This window comes from Hyla sarda, chromosome 2 (genome assembly GCF_029499605.1).
Source record: "Hyla sarda isolate aHylSar1 chromosome 2, aHylSar1.hap1, whole genome shotgun sequence".
Taxonomy (NCBI): Eukaryota; Metazoa; Chordata; class Amphibia; order Anura; family Hylidae; genus Hyla; species Hyla sarda.
This window is the reverse complement of record NC_079190.1, coordinates 201,062,521-201,088,010: the sequence shown is the minus strand read 5'-3', so window position 1 is coordinate 201,088,010 and position 25,490 is coordinate 201,062,521. Positions and strand designations below refer to the sequence as shown.

General features: G+C 38.7%; 1 protein-coding gene across 4 annotated transcripts in view; it reads left to right on the top strand.

Annotated features, from left to right (window-relative positions):
• The window catches only part of DMD (dystrophin), a 2,642,350-nt gene that overhangs the window by 2,014,952 nt on the left and 601,908 nt on the right, over positions 1-25,490 (top strand). For 3 of the 4 annotated variants that reach the window (XM_056556147.1, XM_056556148.1, XM_056556149.1), the window contains 2 exons: positions 12,087-12,259; positions 16,820-16,976. In XM_056556147.1, the coding sequence (XP_056412122.1) occupies positions 12,087-12,259; positions 16,820-16,976 (330 nt within the window). Of the gene's footprint in view, positions 1-11,803; positions 11,878-12,086; positions 12,260-16,819; positions 16,977-25,490 lie in introns of those variants that run through there. The other variant, XM_056556150.1, reaches the window with a different exon arrangement.

The following is a 25,490-nucleotide window of genomic DNA, read 5'->3' as shown; positions in this document are numbered from 1 at the left end:
TCTCCTATGTGCTACAGACCCCAGACTCGGGTCCTATATGTGAGTCCCGACTTCAAAGTCAGACCCATATGAGGTTATACCATCTCACTCACCCCAAGTCCCCCAGACACACACACACATTAGCTGAATCCTGGAATCCTGGTATCCTAAGCATTGTAGGGAAGGGCACTGGGCCCTGAGCCCTGTGGAGCGTGTCCAAATGCAGAGCGGATCCTGGAGAGGTGGACATTTGATGTCAGAGACCATAATATATTTGCTGTTTATAGCAATGCCGATGTCTGATCTAGCTGCTCAGCATCCTTATTTACATTTTGTATCCCCTCCCTCTTCCAGACACATGCCCCTCTGAACTCTTTAAAAAGAATGGGGTTGGAGTGCTCCGTTTCTGGTTGGACTATAAAAAGAAAATAAAATTGTATTATTTTCTGTTATATAATGCCACTGCCTGTGATGCCACCCTAGAAACAGTACCACCAGAACATTCTCTGCAGTGCTGCTACAGTTATTATGAATGTGTGGTCTTCTATTTATTTTGTTCACTAATCGCTGTCCCTGACATAGTTCTTCTCCTAACACCTGCAATGCCAATAAATGGCTGCTGAAACTATGTGCATAGATAGGCTATTATGGTGGCTTTGGCTTCCCCCCTATACTTCCCCATAATTGGCTGGGAAAGCTTTTTGCAAGGCATTGTAGGCTCCCTTGAGGTCATGTGATCCTTCCTCCTTTTTCTGCCATGTGACCAATGCCTATTTTGCAGGTTGCCCCAAAACTAACTGCCCAGCATTCGCAAAGTTCAGACCCAAACCAGGTTAAATGGATTAGTCTCCCTCGTCTCTAAACCTCTTCTTTGCTGTGCAGCTGTTTCCTTTCTGCTCACATCTCACCTTGTAAACCCAGTACATCAATCAATCAATCAATCAATTAATCATCACCCAGCACAGTGGCAGTCTGTTTAGTCCAGTGCACTTACTTCAGTACTATGTCATAGCATAGCAGAGAGGAAAGGGTGCTGTACACAAGTAAGGGAAAGGAAATACAGGTGTGAGAATTGCTGGAAAACATCCCAGCTTTGGTCCTCCCTCTGAAATGGAGAGACTGTGAAATAGCTGTGTACCATGGAGGGAAGTCTCAGAAGCTCAATAACAGCAGTGAAAATACAAAAAACACCTTGCCACCACTCTGAAATGTTTATCTAAAAAGCATGCATGTTTTTAAAAGTCTTTTGAAAGTACAAGTACGCTTTACGTTAAATATGATATTGAAGTTTAAAGAGTACCTCTCATGATCTTGTTCACTGTCCCCATTATGATAAACCACCCCCCTGCCTTTATTTTTATTATTTTTTAGTTTCTACCTTGATATTTCTCTGTATTTTTTGCTCAGGTTCAGTCACATTCACAGACTGGGAAGGGGCGTTACCCAGCAGACGTGACATCATCTGAAGCCATGCAGGGGGAACTTAAAGTGTGAGATGTGCTATGGTTGGATAAGGCTGCACACACACCCCTCAGCATTTCCTGATTTTGGACTTCTGCCAGGCCAGCAGGAGTCCAAAGTCTGTGCAAAAGATGGGGGAAAATGTACTCTGGACAAGTAGGGAGACACATAGTGGAAGCTTTTTTAAACACAAATAAAACCTAGAAAAAAAAAAAAAAACTAAACAAAGTACATTAGATTTTTTATTTACCATTAGTGCAATAGCAAAAATTTGATTTAATGAGAGTGCCCATTTAAGTACAGTGGCTTTAGATAATGCATTGGTAAATAGCAGAAAGCAGAATTACAATATATTGACCTTCATTTACTAACAGGACTAACCCGTCTTGTTGGGTTTTGTGCCTAAATTCTGTCGCACGGACCATGCGACAGAATGATTTACTAAGAGTTGAGTGTAGTTTTCTTTGTGGGTTTTAATTCCCTACAATTTTTTTCCACGGTAAGTACTAAGGTTTCCCTTCATTTTGCACTTTTCTCTACATTTAGTTATTTTTTTACACATGCTCTGATCTGTGCGGTTTTCCTCAGCTCAAATCCACTCCATTTTCTGTGGTAACCTTAGTAAATATGTTGGGTTTTTGTGAAAATGTAGGGGGGGGGGGACATACCCCTGTTTGGCTTCCACGCCCACTTTTCCCGGCAGTTGCACCCCTTTTTCGGGTTCTCTCAGCAAAATGGAGAGTTAGTCTGTTTTTCAATTCTGGCGCAAATTCTGGCGCATATTCTGGCATTCTGACAGAATTTCTGGCGCAGTGCGACAGAATCTGGCGCACAACCCAACAAAACATGTTGGGTTTACAATAGTAAATCAGTTATAAAGCATGTATATTAGTAAATATCATGGGGGAAAAAAAAGGTTAGAACAGCAAAAACACAACAAAACCTACACTTCACTCTTAGTAAATCAGGGCCATGGTGTGTGATGCTTTATTACACAAACATGAATCACTAGTTTTTTTGTTTAGATTTGATTGATAAATGAACTAATCCATCTACAGTAATCTTCCCAGCTTTATAATACAGAACAATTCTAAATAAAATATTCATGTTACTCATATATTATCCAAGCACCAGATGTAGTGGAACAATCTTCACCAATATTGTAAGTGGAGCTTCCATATTTGATACTTGATGTGTTCCTCCCAAGGATAAATGTAAAATTTTACTATCGTAGAGAAGGGATGCTGCACTTTAAATGCAAAATGGCTGTGCCATTCACACATTAAGCAGATATGAGTTACCATGGTAACAGCTAAAGCCAACGAAATATAAAGCATTTGAAAATATACCAAAATGAACTTGTAGAGGAATGAATTTAGTAGCTTATCCTGTCACATGGGATTGGGAAATTACACTATTTCATTTTTTTTTTTCAAATATTCACATTTTCCTATTTTTATTTATTTTCTCACGTTAAACTACATGTGACATGTCTTACAAAAATGTAATGTCAATAATTTTATTGTGATTAAATAATATGTATATATTTATTTTCTTGAATTAATAATGCTTAAACAACTAGATTACATTTATTTTTGTCTGCAATACACTGAGATGCAGATTGAAGCAATGTATTCCTATAAATAAATATATGCTTACTATGTGCTTTACAATTTTGGAGAGTTGATAGACTTTGGCATATGAAAACATCTCATTGTATAAGAGATTACCAGGTGCTTTACACTTTAAAGGGGTTCTCCGGTGCTTACACATCTTTTCCCCTAACCAAAGGATAGGGGATAAGATGCCTGATCGCTGGAGTCCCGCCGCTGAGGACCCCCAGGATCATGCACGCGTTGTAATCAGTCCCCGGAGCGTGTTCGCTCCGGGATTGATTACAGGCGACCACCGGGCCGGGGGAGTGTGACGTCACGCCTCCGCCCTCGTGTGACGTCACGCTCCGCCCCTCAATGCAAGTCTATGATAGCTGTCACGCCCCCCATCCATAGGCTTGCATTGAGGTCCCCAGCAGCGGGACTCCCGCGATCAGGCATCTTCTCCCCTATCCCCTATCCTTTGGGGAAAAGATGTGTAAGCACCGGAGAACCCCTTTAACCCCTTAAGGACGCAGGACGTAAATGTACGTCCTGGTGAGGTGGTACTTAACGCACCAGGACGTACATTTACGTCCTGTGCATAACCTCGGGCATCGGAGCGATGCCCGTGTCATGCGCGGCTGATCCCGGCTGCTAATCGCAGCCAGGGACCCGCCGGCAATAGCCGACGCCCGCGATCTCGCGGGCGTCCGCCATTAACCCCTCAGGTGCCGGGATCAATACAGATCCCGGCATCTGCGGCAGTGCGCGATTTGAATGAATGATCGGATCGCCCGCAGCGCTGCTGCGGGGATCCGATCATTCATAACGCCGCATGGAGGTCCCCTCTCCTTCCTCCGTCCAGCTCCCGGCGTCTCCTGCTCTGGTCTGTGATCGAGCAGACCAGAGCAGGAGATGACCGATAATACTGATCTGTTCTATGTCCTATACATAGAACAGATCAGTATTAGCAATCATGGTATTGCTATGAATAGTCCCCTATGGCGACTATTCAAGTGTAAAAAAAATGTAAAAAAATGTAAAAGTAAAAGTAAAAAAAAAGTGAAAAATCCCCTCCCCCAATAAAAAAGTAAAACGTCCGTTTTTTCCTATTTTACCCCCAAAAAGCGTAATTTTTTTTATAGACATAGACATTTTATAGACATTGGTATCGCCGCGTGTGTAAATGTCCGAACTATTAAAATAAAATGTTAATGATCCCGTACGGTGAACGGCGTGAACGAAAAAAAAAAAGTCCAAAATTCCTACTTTTTTAATACATTTTATTAAAAAAAAAATTATAAAAAATGTATTAAAAGTTTTTTATATGCAAATGTGGTATAAAAAAAAGTACAGATCATAGCGCAAAAAAATGAGCCCCCATACCGCCGCTTATACGGAAAAATAAAAAAGTTAGAGGTCATCAAAATAAAGGGATTATAAACGTACTAATTTGGTTAAAAAGTTTGTGATTTTTTTTAAACGCAACAATAATATAAAAGTATGTAATAATGGGTATCATTTTAATCGTATTGACCCTCAGAATAAAGAACACACGTCATTTTTACCATAAATTGTACGGCGTGAAAACAAAACCTTCCAAAATTAGCAAAATTGAGTTTTTCGTTTTAATTTCCCCACAAAAATAGTGTTTTTTGGTTGTGCCATACATTTTATGATATAATGAGTGATGTCATTACAAAGGACAACTGGTCGCGCAAAAAACAAGCCCCCATACTAGTATGTGGATGAAAATATAAAAGAGTTATGATTTTTAGAAGGCGAGGAGGAAAAAATGAAAACGTAAAAATTAAATTGTCTGAGTCCTTAAGGCCAAAATGGGCTGAGTCCTTAAGGGGTTAAAGAAAGATGTGTATACAAAAATCATACAGGGATTAATTTTATGGATGAACATATCATATGTGCAACCAATGCTGTATGTGCACTGGGGTTCTGTAGACATTCAGTCTCATTGGTACTAAAAGTCCCAGAAGAGTAGGTCACAGCAATTAGATGATAGACTCCAATAGAATGCAAAAGCTGTATAATTTTATTGTTACCCAAAGTACAACGTTTCGGCCACAATCCGGCCATTGGCAAAGGACGGATTGTGGCCGAAACATTGCACTTTGGGTAACAATATAAGACTACAGTTTTTGCATTCTATTGGAGTCTATCATCTAATTGCTGTGACCTACTCTTCTGGGACTGTTTGTATACCGGAGTGGCTGTCTGGAGATCCACCTGCAGGGTGGCTGGGACCTGTTGTTGTCTTCCATTTTCAAATTCATTGGTACTAAAGTTAGCATTATTATTGGTCAATTGTTTTATATACAAAAAATGTTGCTTCTTGTTGTACTATTTGAAAGCAAGAGGCCCATATATGTTTAAAAAAAAAAACATATGTCTTCTGTTGGCCACTATTGATTAAATGGTTGCTAACAATTCCATGATTCAGTTTTGAGAAAAATTGGTTAGGGGTGCTAAACTGTGTCTAGAATTAAGCTAAAATGGATTTTGCATTTTGTCAGCTGTTTTAAGTGAATCAACTGGTTTTAGCCAATCAGCACTACTCAGCAATGTTTGGAAGCCCCATAGATAATGAATGGCAGCTTGGTCGCTCATGCATGGTACACTCTGTTCATTCAGGGGATCAATTCCCCCACATTCTTGGAACCAGTAGGAGGCCCAGCAGCCAGATTCTGTGCATATGGGATAACTTTGTAAAATGTAAGTACCAATTACCTCTTAAAGTAAGGCAACAAAGGCAAAGTCCGACAATAACTAGAGTTGTGTCACAATGTTACTTTAATAACTAGTGCTCTTCTTTCTGTTAATAAGCTTTGTTCCTCCCATGCTTACATTAAGGGGAAATAATGCTCCCCATCACACATGGCTAAAGGAGTTGTGTTGCAAATAGCATCAAACTAAGCTCAAGGGCACTGGTGGCATAAGTTTCTATAAAACACAAAAAAAAAGCAACTGACTGTCAACAATCATCTCAGCTTTTATCTGTTCCACTGACAACTTAAGGCAGGGGTTCACTGTTGGGCCTTGTGTTCTGTAAAAGCAGCCTTTAGGACCTGTCAGCAGCAGGATCATTAGACCCAACATCATTGCCCAAACAGTTCACCCCTGGAGCTGTGTCTTCAGTACCTACTTAAACTGCTTAGTAGAAGAAAAGTTATTCCATACAGTTAAATGACAAATAACATAATTGTTTATGCAGTTCCAAAGAGAACAACAATGTATTATATGCATGTACATATGACAGCTAAAAAAAAGGTTTTAGATTAGTTTAGATTGCAATGTAACTTTCAGGCTTCCTGAATTGCTCTCTTTTTGCTTTCTGAAAAGTCAATGGATAATAATCTTCTACCAGCTATCAAGATAGATTTCAACATACATTTTTAGGGGATAAGATCCCCATAGAAGTTGTAACATGCATCTATTGAATAATATATATTTTTTATGGTTACGGTTAGATTGCGTATATGTAGTTGTATTTATTTTTAAGCTTGGTATAACTCTTTTTTGATGTTGAATAAGTTCAGCGAAGATGTCCAAGATTCCCCTAAATTCCTACCTACATGTTTCCCACCAATTAGGAGTAATACAGGTGTCCTCTGGAAGCAGCATGCCTTAAAGGAGATCTTCGGGATAGAAAAACATATCCCCAATTCTAATAGTAGAGGATAAGCGTCAGATTTTCAGATTGTGTGGCCCAGCGTTCAGATTCCCTGCAATCTGACCCTTATCCCCTGTCCTTAGGACAGGGATAAACTTTTTCTATCCCAGTGTACTCCTTTAGGGTACGTTCCCACACGGCGTATTTTGCTGCGTATTTGCTGCGTATTTGCTGCATATTTGGTGCTGCGTATTTTCCTACCCATTGACTTCAACAGAGAAAATAAAATACGCAGCAGCAAATACGCAGCAAATACGCCGTGTGGGAATGTACCCTTAAAGTACAGATCCCAAATAACAGTTGTCTATAATAACCAATCTGGGAACCTGTATAGGGAATGTCCCCCTGATATCCCACTATGTTCAAGCTTGGTTATTCCTTATACACTGCCTGGAAGTGGGGTGTACATGTAGGTGGAATCATCTTTATTAATTCAATTAGATTTTGAAGTGCGCTATGCATCCCCGATCCTTAAAGAGGCACTGTCATTGTTAAAAACTTTTCATATATTGCAGGACTCATTATAATATGACATTTCACAATATACACCTGTTAAAAATTTTTTTACATTTTCACCTGAAATTCAAGCTCAAAATAGCCACCACTAGGGGTCGCCTGTCTTTTAGCCAGACAGACTAGTCTAGATTTTACAGCATACTGGATACCGGCCGTAAAGCATACTGGTATCCAGTATGGGAGATTTCTATTGAGTGTATGCAAAACTACAGATAAAGGATGTGTGGAAATGCTGGGAGCTGTAGTTTTAAAACAGCTGGAGGCAACACTGCTCTAACACAGTTATTTACAAACATTGCAGCTTCAGTTGTTACTAAACTACAACTCACAGCATGCTGAAATAGTCAAAGCTTTCTCGGACTCCTGAATGACAAAGAAGTTGCTCAGACATTCAGGAGTCTGTGAAAGATGAATGACACACATAGTGACAGCTATGCTAATTAGCATCCAGCTTTACTAGAAGATAAAACAGATAGAACATGTATTCATAAAAATGCTGTACTTTTATCTAAAAAAATCCTTGCACTAATTTTATAAAGATCTATTCTTATATTTATACATTTTATCCTGTTATGAATTCACCATAATGTCTTCTGATTACTGAAGGCAAGCTCCAAGTATCTTCCTCTGTGTAACATGACACAGCCTAAAACCAGAGTGGAAAGGGTTACAGAGTAGAGAGTACTGATTGGCTGACTGCACAGGTGTCAGGATCCGGATAGGTATGCAGCGAGGACACTGGTGGTGGATCCTCTGTGTCAGTGGGGTGATGGCATGGGCCGTACCAGGGGAACGGAGTCTAAGGGGTTACTGGTTTTCACCAGAGCCCGCCTCAAAGCGGGATGGACTTGCAGCGGCAGGTAACTCCCAGGTCGTTCCACCCGATAGCGACTGAACCCCAGCTGACGGCTGAGACAGGCGCGGTACAAGGGACAAGGCAAGAGCAAGGTCAGACGTAGCAGAAGGTCAGGGCAGGCAGTAAGGATCGTAGTCAGGGGCAACAGCAGAGGGTCTGGAACACTGGCTTGGGACATACACAAAACGCTTTCACTGGCACTGAGGCAACAAGATCCGGCGATACCAGGAAGGGGAAGTGGGTTTTTATAAGGAGGACACAGGTGCAGGTACTGATTGGGCCAGGCACCAATCAATGGCACACTGGCCCTTTAAATGTCGGAGAGCCGGCGCACGCGCCCCCTAGGGAGTGGGGTCGCGCGCGCCTGGACTGAGCAGACGGAGGACATGGCAGGTGAGGAGATTGGGATGCGAGCCGCGGGCGCGTCCCGCTACGCGGGTCGCATCCCCGCCGGTGACACTAATGCAGCGCTCCTGGTCAGCGGGTCTGACCGGGGCGCTGCACGGAGACGAATGCCGTGAGCGCTCCGGGGAGGAGCAGGGACCCGGAACGCTCGGCGTAACAACAGGCTGACAACTGACACGCCCCCTCCAGCCTGCACAAAGAAAAAGTAACTCACCAGCAGAAAAATGCTTATATCTCTGGATATATAGGTCAGAGACACATTAAAATGATATGCACATGATCAAGATTGGGTCCTGAGTAACATATCACTTTTTTCTTTTTTTTGCACTATGACAGGTACGCTTTAAGGACTCAGGGCGTACCTGTACACCCTGGTCCAATTTAAACCTTTCTCGCGGCGGAGAGTGGGTTAAACCAGGTTGTCCCGGTTGCTACGGGCAGCCAGGACCCACGGCTAATGCCCAAAGTTGATTGCGGCGTCTTAAGCGAAAGTAAAAGAATCCCGGCAGCTCAGCGGAGCTGATCGGGACTATTGCGACAAAATCGCGATGACCCGATCAGCTTATTGACTGATGAGAAGGTCCTCACCTGCTTCACTGCGGTCATTAACCCCTTCCCTATTTAAAGTTTAAATCACCCCCCTTTTCCCATTTTTAAACAAAATAATATAATTAAGAATAAAAATAATCATATGTGGCACTGCCACCTGCGTAAATGTTCGAACTATTAAAATATAAGGTTAGCTAAACCACACAGTCGATGGCGTACACGTAAAAAAAATACCAAAGTCCCAAATTTAGCATTTTTTGTCATATACCATAAAAATATTAACAAAAGCAATTAAAAAGTCCCATCAAAACAAAAACAGTACCTATAAAAGCTACAGCAAAAAATGAGCCCTCAGGGGTCAGAAGATGGCATCTTTAAACATACTAATTTTGGTGCATGTAGTTTATAATTTTTATAAGTATTAACCCCTTAAGGACTCAGAGTTTTTCAGTTTTTGCATTTTCGTTTTTTCCTCCTTACCTTTTTAAAAACCATAACCCTTTCAATTTTCCACCTAAAAATCCATATTATGGCTTATTTTTTGCACCACCAATTCTACTTTGCAGTGACATTAGTCATTTTACCCAAAAATCCATGGCAAAATGGGAAAAATATAATTGAGCGACAAAAGTGAAGAAAAAACGCCATTTTGTAAATTTAGGGAGCTTCTGTTTCTACGCAGTGCATTTTTCGGTAAAAATGACACCTTATCTTTATTCTGTAGGTCCATACAGTTAAAATGGTTCCCTACTTATATAGGTTTTGTTTTGTTGTACTTCTGGAAAAAAATCATAACTACTGTACATGCAGGAAAATTTATATGTTTAAAAATTTCCTCATCTGACCCGTATACCTTTTTTATTTTTCTGCATACAGGGCGGTTTGAGGGCAAATTTTTTGTGCCGTGATCTCAAGTTTTTATTGGTACCATTTTTGCTTTGACCATTTTATTTGATCGCTTTTTATTAATTTTTTAACAGTATAAAAAGTGACCAAAAATACGCTATTTTGGACTTTAAATTTTTTTTACGTGTACGCCATTGACTGTGCTGTTTAATTGACAATATATTTTTATAGTTCATACATTTACACATGCTGCGATACCACATATGTTTATTTTTATTTTTATTTACACAGCTTTTATTTACACAGCTTTTGTTAGGGAAGGGGTTAAATCACATTTATTAACACTTTTTTTTCACTTTTTTTCTGTGTTATGGCTCCCATAGGGGGCTACATTACTGCACACACTGATCTTTTACACTGATCACTGGCATGTATTAACATGCCATTGATCAGTGCTATCGGCGCTTGACTGCTCCTGCCTGGATCTCAGGCACGGAGCAGTCATTTGCCAATCGGACACCAAGGAGGCAGGTAGGGATCCTCCCGGTGTCCTGTAAGCTGTTTGGGACAATCACTGTGGTCCCGAACAGCCTGACTGAGCTGCCGGGATACTTTCAGTTTCACTTCAGACATGGCGGTCAACTTTGATTGCCGCATCTGAAGGGTTAATACAGGGCATCACCGTGAACGGTGATGTCCTGTATTAGCCACGGGTCCTGGCTGTTGATGGCCCAATATGATGCAGGGTCACCGCGTGACCCCGCGTTATATCGCAGGAGCCGGCACAGGACGTAAATATACATCCTGCGTCGTTAAGGAGTTAAAATTGAATAAAACCTATATGAATTGGTTATCATTGTAACTGTATGGACCTACAGAATAAAGATAAGTTGTAATTTTTACTGAAAAGTGCACTGCGTAGAAAGTACACCAAATGTACACCAGCTATTGAGGTTGCTTTATATACCTATTAAGGTGTTGTATTATTGATTGTTGTATTATTAATGATGTTCTCTCCATGAAAGGCTGGTCCCCTCTCTAACTTCCTTCATCTTTCCTTCACACCCCCATGGCATGAGTGGCGTAAATTCTCTCAAGTCGCATATTTGTGCAGAAATGGTGATCTTTGAGCAAACATCATAATTTTTATACAAAAATGGGTGACTTTCTAAGATTTGTGCTGCTTGATAAATTTCCCCCTTTGTCTTCTGCCATCTGGGGCTTTTACTTTCCTCTAGACCCACATTGCAGGAGAACAGGCTGAACTGGATAATTTTCTAGTCTTATAAACTGTGTTACCACATCAATTATCTTCAAAGAATAGTATGCATGCTTGAGTTGTGGCATCTTAAAATGTAATATGACGATAATTATGCACTATGTTTTAAAGTGTCTCTAACGTTAAACTGTGCTTCTTTTTATCTGACCAATAAAAGCCATAAAAAGAGAGAGTTACAACAGAAGCATATAAACATAAAGATTCATTCAAATACAAAGAATCTATTCAGCACGTAGGACGAGAGGAATGCCAGCATGCCTGTGAAAGAATTTTCCTTTGGCATCAACTGGCACACTCAGATGAGAGAGAAAAAAATAAAACGAGGCCTCTTTTTATCATGCTATGTTGTATACTGTATATTAACCCTTACATTGCAATTTAGATTTAAGGCTTATGGCTTTTACACTTGCCTCCCGATGTGTTACGGCTACAACAGTTAAAAACAAAGTTTGCCCTTCCATGCCCCCTGCTATGTCATTGCCTCATCCTACTCTCGGGGATGTGATCAGAATTTTGCTACAATACAAAGTATTCATTTGTCTCTACTATGAGATCTTGCTTTGGAAAATGTTTTTGAGAACATTATGTAACAAGAATAGGGACTTTATGACCATCAGTTCAGAATTGTCTTGCTATTGCCTCTGAGTACAACTGATGTTACAGACTACAAAGCATGTTGCATAGGAGAAAATATAATGTGAAGGTTAGAATTTTAGAAGATTTAGATGTGCTGTCTTTACTAACATGTGCGAGCAGTTTTATAATAGTGCTGCTTTTGCAATAACTAATTTGGCTTTGCACAATTGTACCTGTTTGGGTAGGCAATAATATATATATATATATATATATATATATATATATATATACATATATATCTCAAGGCTATTCTAAACTTCCATTCTTTTATGCTAGGAATTGCAAGCGGACATCGATGCCCACACAGAAGTATTTCATTCATTGGACGAAAATGGACAGAAAATCCTTAAATCTTTGGAGGGGTCTGAAGACGGCTCTCTCTTGACCAGGAGGCTTGATAATATGAATGTCCGATGGAATGAGCTAAGGAAAAAGTCCCTTAATATCAGGTATTGGAAAGAAATAGCAATTATAAAAAGGTTAAAGTTATTTGTTTTCTTCCTGACCTGAAGTTTTATGAAGGACCAGCACTTTCCTTCTGCTGACTATTATATTACAATACATTATCATGTTGTTTCAGGTCATAAAGTATGCTTCATTACTGTTATTAAACAAGCAATATAAAAAAAATCATAACTTAAGTGAATAATATCATAACTCTAACAACTATAGTTAATTGGATATCATGGATATTTACAATTACATACTTACATACTATGATATATTTTCCATGTCCCAGGTTATTTATACATTTAGAGACAATCAAGATTTCCTACTTAAAATATTGAACAGTGGATGGCACCACAATTCAGCCTCCGTTTACTCTAGATAGATTGTACAAATGTATGTCCCTTTTAATATGATTTAAACAGTTCTCTACAATTTACAATAACTACCGTACATATGTTGTCAACATTTTTGGTTTCAACAATACAATATGGTCTTCTTTTGATGGTTGTAATGGAACCAATTAATATTTGGGGTATTACTGTACTGTGCCTTGGTGTTACATTTGTATATCTTTTTTTGCATGTTTTTAAACGTTTTTACCCATTCAACATGAGCTGATGAGTTGAGTAATAATAAAGAACTGCAACTTTCTTTAGCTACCCTGGTACAACATAATAGACTTAACATCCAAGAAGAGGGTTATTTGGTATTACCTTTTCTTGCTCCCCGGGACCTTAGTTCTGCCTCAGTGTGATTTCAGAAGTTAAACTTCCAATATGGGAAGGAGGAGGGGAGAGATTGGAAACATTCGGGCATGATTTCACCAGTATGCCATGATCACGGCACAATTACTTCCCATCAGTCTCAGAGTGCTGCCAGGGGAGAGTAATATCATTCCTACCCTCCAGATACCCCTTTTAGATATCAATATATCTATTAGTTTTATTACAGCCAAATATTTAAATATAAGTAAGTAAAAAATAGATTTTCTTTGTATTTTACAATGCATAAATGCAGACATGATGCAGAATTTTGTAATTTTCAAAACCCTAACATGAGTTTTATGTTATACCTACATGTTCATAGCATAGAGTCATAGGCTATTTTAATACAGTTGCCAGGCAACTAGTTGCCAAGTCCAAAGGATTTTATCATCTATTTCAACATAATTGTCATGTGATTTCATGTTTTACAATTATGTTAAACCAGACAAATTTTTTAAAATTGTAAATATAAATGTACGATTTTGAAGAATCATATGGGAGATGTGTCTTTTCCAGGAATACATTTAGTTATCTAAATAGAACTATCCACAAGTGCTAATAAATTAGGGATCACTAGTTGGAGAGGAATTGTATTATTTGTATTAGATACCACATATAGGTGGTATGTCATGGGGGTACCGTAGCTTAATTTGGCTTACAATAGAAACATGGAATGGAACACTGTATATTGTTCATACTATATGTTTTATCATGTGCATAGTTTAAATTATTTAAATTATTTTTGAGAAATTTGGAAATTATTTTGAAAATTCTGATTGCATATGTCAATAATATTGAAACGTGGGCCAATAGTAGCAACACAAAGGGTTAAAATCCAAAGACATGCACAAGTTTTTTGACTGTCATATTAGATGTTATCTTCACAGAGTTAGCTCCAGATGTATGGAACCCCTTTGGCAACAAAGTCACAGTGAGTCCCCTGTGTATCCCACATTTGTGTAGCACGTTTACCCAGATTGCCATGGGGCCTGGCAACAGCCCAGGTTTGTCTGGTGCTAATGCCAGTCACGCATCTTCAGATATCTTCTGCAAGATAATCTACAAAAAAGAGTGGCATAGACATTCTACAAGTTTATAACCGCGAAGCTAAAATCTAGGGATTTGTTACATCCACATAATAATTACAACCCTGCACTATGATGTCTGTTTTAAGTCGTCACATGAGTCAGTTTCATCCTATGGCTGCTGCAGGGGGAAATTGTATTGAGATCACTTTATTATAAAAGTTGCAATATCTTATTTCTATTGTGTTTTTACCTTGCTGTTACATCATTCTTCTAATCTGTAAGTTACCAATGTGTATCCAAAAGAATTATATATATATATATATATATATATAAATATATATATATATATATATATATATATGCCTTTGTTTTGTGCTCTCTGCTGCCACCTTTGTCCATGTCATGAACTGACCAGAGCAGGAGAGGTTTGCTGTAGGGATCTGCTCCTACTCTGGACAGTTCTTGACACACAGTGTCAGCAGAGAGCACTGTGGCCAGGCCGAAAATGACTCAACTTCCTCTGTAGTATACAACAGCTGATAAATACTTGAAGGATTAAGATTTGTAAATAGAAGTAATTTACAAATATGTTTAAAGGTCAATGGAGTACCCCTTTAACTCCTTAAGGACACATGACGTACTGGAACGTCATGTGTCCGCTCCCGATCTATAATGCGGGGCCACGGCCTCTAACAATGGGCCGTGGCTAATAGCGCGCAGCATTGATCGCGGTGCTGTGCGCTCTTAACCCTTTAGACACAGCGTTCAAAGTTGAACGCTGCGTCTAAAGTGAAATTGCAAGCATGCCGGTTAGCTCAGGGAGCTGTTCGGGATAGCCGCGGTGAAATCGCGGCATCCCGAACAGCTTACAGGACAGCCGGAGGGTCCCTACCTGCCTCCTCGCTGCCCGATCGCCGAATGACTGCTCAGTGCCTGAGATCCAGGAATGAGCCGTCAAGCGGCAGAATCATCGATCACTGGTTTCCTATGAGAAACCAGTGATCAATGAAATAGATCAGTGTGTGCAGTGAATAAAGATCATTTAACCCCTTCCCTATTAAAAGTTTGAATCACCCCCCTTTTCCCATAAAAAAAAAAAATAACACAGTGTAAATAAAAATAAACATATATGGTATCGCTGCATGCGGAAATGTCCGAATTATAAAAATATATCATTAATTAAACCGCACGGTCAATGGCGTACGCGCAAAAAAAATTCCAAAGTCCAAAATAGTGCATTTTTGGTCACTTTTTATATCATGAAAAATTGAATAAAAAGATCAATAAGCCCTATCAATGCAAAAATGGTACCGCTAAAAACTTCAGATCATGGCACAAAAAATGAGCCCTCATACCGCCCCATACGCGAAAAAAATTACAAAATTATAGGGGTCAGAAGATGACAATTTTAAACATATTAATTTTCCTGCATGTAGTTATGATTTTTTCCAGAAGTACGACAAAATCAAACCTATATAAGTAGGATATAATTTTAATCGTATGGCCCTACAGAATAAAGATAAGGTGTAATTTTTAGCGAAACATTTACTACGTAGAAACGGAAGCCCCCAAAAGTTACAAAACAGCGTTTTTTTCGAATTTCGTCTCACAATTATTTTTTCTCCGTTTCGCCGTAGATTTTTGCTCAAAATGACTGACGTCATTACAAAGAAGAATTGGTGGCGCAAAAAATAAGCCATCATATGGATTTTTAAGTGCAAAATTTAAAGAGTTATGATTTTTTAATCAGTTTAGTGACTTCTGTGAGGTCATTTTTGGATCCGTTTTTGTTGCCAAATGAAAACCATAGTCTACTGCAGTTTTGTTCCGGCAACAGAAACAGATATAGTCCACAAATGACCCCACTGGAGTGATGTTAGACTAATTGAAATAAATGGAGTATGGCACGGGTCCAGCAGAGATATGGCAGCAGCCGGTTTTCAAATTTTCGCACTGAATCTGACTGCCATATCCCCACGAACATGATGTGAATGCAGCCTAATAGGTATTCTACCCTAGGAAGGAGAGAGGGAGGTACCTCTGTAAAACTTCTGTATGATGGCATTATATGATAAAATACAGAGTGCTAATGCCTTGGAAGCACAGAACAGTGGATATGTCTATACAAACTTCATGCATGTGGCTTTTTAAGGTACATTATGTAGCATATGATGTAGCATATTTTTTTTAGCATTGTTACCAAAATACATTATTATTATTGTTATGATTAGTTTTTATAAAGGATTCATCATAATTATTTTTATTTAATCTACATGATGGTGAATAAAAAAAAGGGATACTGTAATAAACCAATTTGTTATCAGTTTTCCTATAATTTACATCATTTGGATCCAAGTGTAAACTTAACCTTATATCGGTAACCTTTAGCTACTAATTACACATCTTGAGTTCTAAATATTTAGATATCTGTCTTGTATACTGTACATGATGATTTATCATCAACCATCAACATGATATTATTTCCTATTTCCAACTCTCCAGACGTATGTCATTAGTGACCGGTTTGGTTATGTTTAGTTGCTTTAATAATATTCTCAGCCATTGAACTATGTCTACTAATTGGTGTAAAATACAGCTCATCGTGGTAGCTGCCTCTTTCTCTCAGCAATAAATTCTCATCAAAGAGTAGCTCATACATTAATTATTATTTCTCATCTAAAAGAGACTGGTATCAGTGTGAAATGAGCTGTACATCTGCCATGATCTTTCTCCTCCTGACAATAATGTGATGCATAATGTCTTGTAGGTCTCATTTAGAAGCCAGCAAGGAGCACTGGAAGCGATTACACATCTCTCTGCAGGAGCTTCTTGCATGGCTGCAGCTGAAGAACGAGGAGCTAAAGCAGCAGGAGCCCATTGGTGGGGATGTTCCCAAAGTGCAAAGCCAGATTGACACGCATCGGGTAGGAGCTTTAAGCACTTTCTCATAAAATGTTCCCATTTGGATATATGGATAAAATGTCACTCTTTTCAGCAGTGCACTTTATACTCATGAAATATATTAATAAATGATTATGCTTAAAAAGTTTATCATTTAGTTTTGCTTTAAACAAAATTGGCCCACATTAGTAATAAAGTAAATCCTATCTCAGCTCGAGAAGACCACCCACTTACCTAGTCCACAATATATTATGTATACTTACTGGCCATCTCTTTTGAGAAGTCCATCCCCTTAAAAGAGCACTTTTCCATGCTGCTGATCAATGAAGTTTCCTGTATATCCTTACAAAGGTCAGAGGTTTTCCTGTTACAAAGTTCAAAAGTATCTGCATTCACAAACGTAGAGTTAAATTATAAAATTTGAACTTTCTGCAGCCACCACTTGGAGGAGTTAAGGATGTATTTATTTATTACAGATGTAATGGGATCTGTAGACATCAATTTTCAAAAAGCTCCAGACAACCACAATTGCATAATTTAACTCTATGGCTGAATAAAGGAAAGCAGAGAATTAACTAACTGAAAAAAATAATGCATCAAGATAGAAATGTCATTGCCGCAAAACTTGGCATGCGGTTATGTCTTGGGCAGATATGTAAATGAGTACAGGTATCACTAGTTATCACAAAAGAGAATACACGTGCTTTCCCCAATGCACTTATAAAAAGGCTTTTAGAGGCTACTTTTGGGTGGTGTACATCTTAGAAGAGTGCTTGTTGACTGACAGACCTCTATGAAACACTGGAAGGCATTTTTTTCTAAAGTCATCCTGTGGACAAAAAAAAATGTTCTAGACATTACAACCCCTGCCCATAAGCATATACAGTGGGGATCAAAAGTTTGGGCACCCCAGGTAAAAATTTGTATTAATGTGCATAAAGAAGCCAAGAGCCAAGGAATGATGGAAAAATCTCCAAAATGCATCAAATTACAGATTAGACATTCTTATAATATGTCAAAAAAAGTTAGATTTTATTTCCATCACTTACACTTTCAAAATAACAGAAAACAAAAAATGGTGTCTGCAAAAGTTTTGGCACCTTGCAGAATTTATAGCATGCACTGCCCCCTTTGCAAAGCTGAGACATGCCAGTGTCATGGATTGTTCTCAATCATCATCTGGGAAGACCAGGTGATGTCAATCTCAAAGGTTTTAAATGCCCAGACTCATCTGACCTTGCCCCAACAATCAGCACCATGGGTTCTTCTAAGCAGTTGTCTAGAAATCTGAAACTGAAAATAGTTGACGCTCACAAAGCTGGAGAAGGCTATAAGAAAATAGAAAAACATTTTCAGATGTCAATATCCACTGTTCGGAATGTAATTATATAACATAATTAATATGTAATGGATGTAAGTATGTAATTGTCTATGGATAGACCTTAAAATAGCAGTGTGTGACAGACAGCCCAGAAATCTCAAAGAACTGGAAGACTTTTGTAAGGAAGAATGGGCAAAGATACCTCAAACAAGAGTGGAAAGACTCTTGGCTGGCTACAAAAAGCATTTACAAGCTGTGATACTTGCCAAAGAGGGCAGTAAGAAGATATTAACTCTGCAGGGTGCCCAAACTTTAGCAGATGCCATTTTTTTGTTTTCTGTCATTTTGAAAGTGTAAATGATGGGAATAAAATCTAACTTTTGTTGACATATTATAAGAATGTCTAATCTGTAATTTGATGCCTTTTGGAGATTTTTCCATCTTTCCTTGGCTTCTTTATGCATATTAATACAAATTTTTACCTGGAGTGCCCAAACTTTTGATCCCTACTGGGTCATATGCTTTAGCCTGCAGCAGCCAACATAGAGACTGCCGAATGGATATGTAAATACCTGCAGAGCACAGAATCTGAGACCATCTAACAGATTAATTTAGACAGATCTACAGACACACCATGTTTCTCCAAAAATAAGACCGGGTCTTATATTAATTCTAGTGCCAAAAAACACACTATGGCTTATTTTTACGGTAGGGCTTATTTATTTATGGGGGGGCTGCAGGAGTGTGGAGGATGGGGGGCTGTAACAGTGTGGAGGATCTTCCACACTGCTACAGCCCCCCATCCTCCACACTCCTGCAGCCCCCCATCCTCCACACTCCTGCAGCCCCCCATCCTCCACACTCCTGCAGCCCCCTCCATTCTCCATACTTCTGGTCTGCGGGCATTACTGGCGACCACGGTCCGGATCTGGACCGCGGTCCGCCAGTTGATTACCCCTGGCATAGGTCTTATTTTCGGGGTAGGGCATATATTGCAGCCCACCCTGATAATCCTGCTAGGGCTTACTTTCATGGTAGGGTTTATTTTCAGGGAAACACGATACAAATAAATCTACAGGGTGGGCCATTTATGTGGATACACCTTAATAAAATGGGAATGGTTGGTGATATTAACTTTCTGTTTGTGGCACATTAGTATATGTGAGGGGGAAACTTTTCAAGATGGGTGGTGACCATGATGGCCATTTTGAAGTCGGCCATTTTGAATCCAACTTTTGTTTTTTCAATAGGAAGAGGGTCATGTGACACATCAAACTTATTGGAAATTTTACAAGAAAAACAATGATGTGCTTGGTTTTAACGTAACTTTATTCTTTCATGAGTTATTTAAAAGTTTCTGACCACTTATAAAATGTGTTCAATGTGCCGCCCATTGTGTTGGATTCTCAATGCAACCCTCTTCTCCCACTTTTCACACACTGATAGCAACTCCGCAGGAGAAATGCTAGCACAGGCTTCCAGTATCCGTAGTTTCAGGTGCTGCACATCTCGTATCTTCACAGCATAGACAATTGCCTTCAGATGACCCCAAAGATAAAAGTCTCAACTGGCCCACGACGACCAATCCACTTTCCAGGAAACTGTTCATCTAGGAATGCTCGGACCTGACACCCATAATGTGGTGGTGCACCATCTTACTGGAAAAAATCAGGGAACGTGCCAGCTTCAGTGCATAAAGAGGGAAACACATCATCATGTAGCAATTTCGGATATCCAGAGGCCTGGAGGTTTCCATTGATGAAGAATGGCCCCACTGTCTTTGTACCCCATATACCACACCATACCGTAAATTTTTGTGTTCCAACAGTCTTGGAGGGATCTATCCAATGTGGGTTAGTGTCCGAACAATAGTGGGGGTTTTGTTTGTTAACTTCACCATTCACTAAAAGTTTGTCTCATCACTGAACAAAATCTTCTGTGTAAACTGAGGGTCCTGTTCCAATTTTTGTTTTTCCCATTCTGCAGCACCTGAAACTACGGATAATGGAAGCCTTTGCTAGCATTTCTCCTGCGGTGTTGCTATCAGTGTGTAAAGAGTGGGAGAAGAGGGTTGCATTGACAATCCAACACAATGGGCAGCACATTGAACACATTTTATAAGTGGTCAGAAATTTGTAAATAACTCATGAAAGAATAAAGTTACGTTAAAACCAAGCACATCATTGTTTTTCTTGTGAAATTCCCAATAAGTTTGATGTGAAAAAACTAAAGTTGGATTCAAAATGGCTGACTTCAAAATGGCCGCCATGGTCACCACCCATCTTGAAAAGTTTCCCCCCTCACATATACTAATGTGCCACAAACATTAAGTTAATATCACCAACCAATCCCATTTTATTAAGGTGTATCCATATAAATGGCCCACCCTGTATAGTTCCATTTTTATCCATTTTTTTAAATCACTTGATTCTGGTGCGCCAGCCAGCGTAGTACTATAAATCCCTTTAAAGCCATGAGGGGGAACTACTCTATGAACATTTACAGACCTTGAGTGATGTGCACTGTTACATGAACCTCTGGCCTGTTTTTTAACTGCAGTGCTGACTTCATTTATAATGTAAGCCCTAACATTTAGATTTCCCGAACTTCAAATGTTATGACTAATATTTTTATTTCAAAGCAGAGAACCTGCTGCCATACCAACCTGTGTTTCCCTGGATCTGACATACAGCAGAACAAAATGGATAAATACATCTTTGATGATTGCCCTGTACATTCCTCCATCTCCCATGATATTATATCATATTGATATCTGTCTGACCCAGGGCATAGGCTGACCTAAATTTGTATCCATGCTGTTAGCATGTGATGAGCATTTTGTGTAGCAGTAGAATGAAACAACAGGACTAAGCTTGCTTTTCAATTGCCCTTATTGTTTTTCACCACTAAGCAATGATCAATAAGCTGATTATAATCTTCCCTACTACAGCACTGTCTTCTTCATCTCATGAACACAGAGAAGTTACTACATGAACAGACCCACAAAACAATGAATGTTTTTGTGTGAAATCCCTGCTGTTAACTAGCAAAAAAAAAAAAGTATAAAAAAAAAAAAAAAAAAAAAAAAAAGAAATGCTCTTAGGATATTGGCGTTTTGATTCAATCTTCAGAATTAGACATCACAGTGTGTGCAGAACAGAGGCTCGGTGCTCTGTATATCTTTCTGGACCATTATCGTAGGTTATTTCCTTTGTTGGGTGTAAAGGCCAGAACAAAATGATTGGCACTTTTCTTACTTGACACTCCTGTAGCTGAAATAGATTTTGGATGGGATTTATACTGATTATAGGTTCAGTTGAAATTGCTTGTAACTCCAAGAAGGGGAATTGCAGGGATTTGAAATGCATTTTCTTGCAAAATGACACTGAAACACCTGTTATGGGTCATATTGTAAGTTTCTTTTCTGTCCCCTACACAATTTCAGCTTGTTTGTACAAATTAACTACTCACACAGACAATTACTAGATAAGGTTAGAGATCACAATACCAGAAATGGCTGCCCACAGCTCTGTCTGCTAAAGAATGCCAAACTTGAGAAATACACTAGCTGGAATTGTATCATGTCTATGCCAACCATGAGGTAGAGTGATCACTTGGATACTGATATCTATATTATCAGACCGGCAGAAATGTGCATATTCACCATGCCGACATAGCAGCAGATGAGGGAACTTGGGAAGTGCCAGAAGGGGACTTACTGCGTAGACACTTTCCAAAGATCTTCAAATTGCTCTAAATGTATTTCACACTCCCAAAGTATTGTGAAATCATTTTCTTCTTCATCCTTTAAGGGTGAACAACTGATCTAGGTTGTATGAATGACACAAAAGAAATACAGTGAAAATGACTGCAACCTTACATGTTAAGTTCTGCTTGGATAGATGTATTGTGATGCGGAGAAACAATTTTGCAGAATTAAGCACATTTGCCATATGCCGAGTGGTTTTAATAAAAAAAAAAATAGATTTCTAATTTTGCAGATATAATGTAAAAAAATGAATGTTTGAACCCTTTTAAAGATGACAGCGTAACCTCAAGTTTCCATCTGAAAGATCAAAACAATTTTGAGTTGTAAATGGAAAAATTAAACAATGAGCAGACTACTGTACACTAGTTATTATGTCTGCGTAATTAAATCCCAAATTTTACAATTACATTTCTGTCGTGTTTAGAACCCACAAACAACCATAAATAATGAAGGTCTGTAGAATTGGCCGAGTGCCGTAGAAACGTTGAGGCAACTGCAGAGAACTCATGTATAAAATATTGACAAGACAAATGGGACTAAAATGAAGAAACTTAAGATGTATAGGGAGAGTATGAAAATGAGTGGCATAAAAGTAAAGAAGTAGACAAAAGACATGAAACTAAAGCCAGTCTAGCATGTTAAAATATGAAGAATAACCAATGTAGAAATACAGAAGTTTAGGAAACACTGTCAAGAACAAATAGGAATAATGTATCTTAGAAGAAACCACATGAAAGTTACTGTATGCTTTTTTCTGAGTTTGGTGGAAAAATGGGGTTCATAATACATACAAGTGTGGGTAGGTGATTTTCAAATTAAAGGAAATCTGAAGAACAATGTGTAAGAAACTAGGGATTATAAGGGTCTATTGTGTAAGTTAGGTGTAATTAATTAATTGCTACAGAGGTGAAAGGTAATATTGCATTGAGAATAATTTTGGCTGTAGTTGGCTTTACGCATTACCTCTTCTTTTACAGTTACATGACAACATTTTGGACCAAGGTCCAAGTTCTGATACCCTCACTGATTCATAAAATGAACAGAAAACAGTACTTATTTGTGCCCTGTGCCATTATGCTTTGGTTCATCACTGTTCGGTTGTGCTTAGAAAATGGTTTGAACAATGTAAGGGTTAACAGAAAGTCTATGGAATACACAGAAGGGTACCCTTCAAGTGTAGGATGGCTTCTAATCTATAACAATGGAGAGGGGGTCAACCCCACATTATGAAGACCTCAGACCTAGGCATTTGACTCCATCAGAATGATGTACATCATATTTAAAGGAAGACTGTCAGCCTGTTCACCCACACTAAACCTTATACACTGGGTTATATTGTGGGTGAACAGGAGTCCACACAGAGGTCACTTACATAAATATGTCCAGTAGATCCTGAGATATGTCCCCCAGAAGATCCTCTTCTGAATTCCTGCTCAATTTACATATTCATTGTCTGCGACTTCACATCCTAGTGAAGTGGAGTCACAGACAATGAATAGGTAAATTGCTCCGGTGAAGCCCCGCTCCTGCACATGATTAGCTGAATTTAGCAAAGGATCTTCTGGGGGACATATCTCAGGACCTACTGGACTTATTTCAGTAAGTGACCCTTCATTGGACTCCTGTTCACCCACACTATAACTTTGTGTATTCGGTTTAGTGTAGACGAACAGGCTGACAGTTTTCCTTTAACTAAGACAAATGGATATCCATAGGCACTTGCACATTCAGTCCAAACATAGTAGGCTCTATGTTTTGAATGTCTTCAGTTTCCCTACTTCTACTGTTGTTCTTTTTTTTTTTTTTTACATATTACAATATAACAGGCTTTAAACATGCAAAGCTAGTAAAGGGTGATGAATGTAATATTCTAATTCTATGCTGATCCCATTTCACTGGTGCCATAGTCCCCAACTGCATCTTGTGTTCAAAAGATTATTGCACTGAGAACTTAAACAAAATGCAACAAAAGATACTGCAATGGCAGATCAAGAACAATGCGTGATGCTATGCCACTAAGGTTCTTATTGTATGAGCAGTTCATTTTTGGGGCATTCAACTACCAAAAGGCCCTCCCTCAAAACCCTGGTTGCACTGATCTAACTGTGTAAGAAAAAAACTGCTTTCAGCTTTAACCTTTACCAGAGCTGCTTAAGGGTGCATTCACACCACGGTTTGTATGAGCTAAAAGTATATAAAAACCATATAAACAATTCTCAATACCTGCAACACTATAAAAAACAAATCTGGTGGATGTACAGTTTTGAAACAGTAGACAAAAATGTTAAGGGTTAATGTTTTTTGTTTGGCAGAACTGCAACCGTGCCAAACTGTGCAAAACCGGATTACATTTTTTTTAGGGTATATTCCCACCACAGGTTTATTCGTAAGGCCGTATCAAACCTTATTTATAGCTATACCCATAGAGTGCAATTGACAAACCATACAAAAAAAAGTCTATCAGGTTTTGTACAGTTTGGCATGATTGCGGTTCTACCATGTTTTAGTCTACTGTTTTAAAACCGTATGTTTATTTTATAGTATTGTAGTGAATTTTAACTGTATAAAACCATGTGTATATACAATTTCATATACGTTTTTACCTCATAGGGTTTAAATACACTAAAATATTTGTCAATAGTATGCACAAACCATGTGTGAATGCACCCTTAGTGTGGTTTCTCAATGTCAGTCTATGGATACAGTGACAATTACGGTTCCAAAATATAAAGACATATATGATCACCCCATATATAAACTATGGTGTAAATGCACCCTAAGATAGGAAAGCTTAGACGTGAGTGGTTGTTAAAGGCAAAACATTTTTAAGTTTTTCTCTCATACAGTTTGATGACTAAGGACAATTAGGTGCACTCATTTAAATATGCAGTGGAGCCTCCATTCTTTCTCAACAAGCGTTGCACTTGATAAAAATTGAGTTGTGTCATTACTGCACTAAAAATGCATGTACAGTGGATATAAAAACATAATCTTTTACAATGCCAGGTTCGTGATGTTAAAGATTGAGAAAAGGATAATTCATGTCAGAAATGTTTCCATCTTTAATGTGATCTATAACGTGAACAGTTCAATGGCAAAATGAACTGAAATGTTTGATCGGGACAGCAAATGTGGCTATCTTTAGAATTAACCAATCCCATTCGAACTCACGTTTAATAGAAGTCATTACACATCTGCCACAAAATATTAGTGTAAGGATGTTCCTCTTTAAAGATTTTAGTTTCTTTTGCAATTAAATTCTGACATGATTTATCTCTTTCTCATTCTTTAACATCACAAGAATCTGGCACTTAAAAAGGTTGTGTAAACTTTTTATATCCTCTATACATGCAATTTTTCCAGTTTCAGTAATATTGAGGCTCCCTATAAAATGTCGTTGAACAATTTATTTATAGTGCTACACAATCTTATTGATATAGTTGTTGA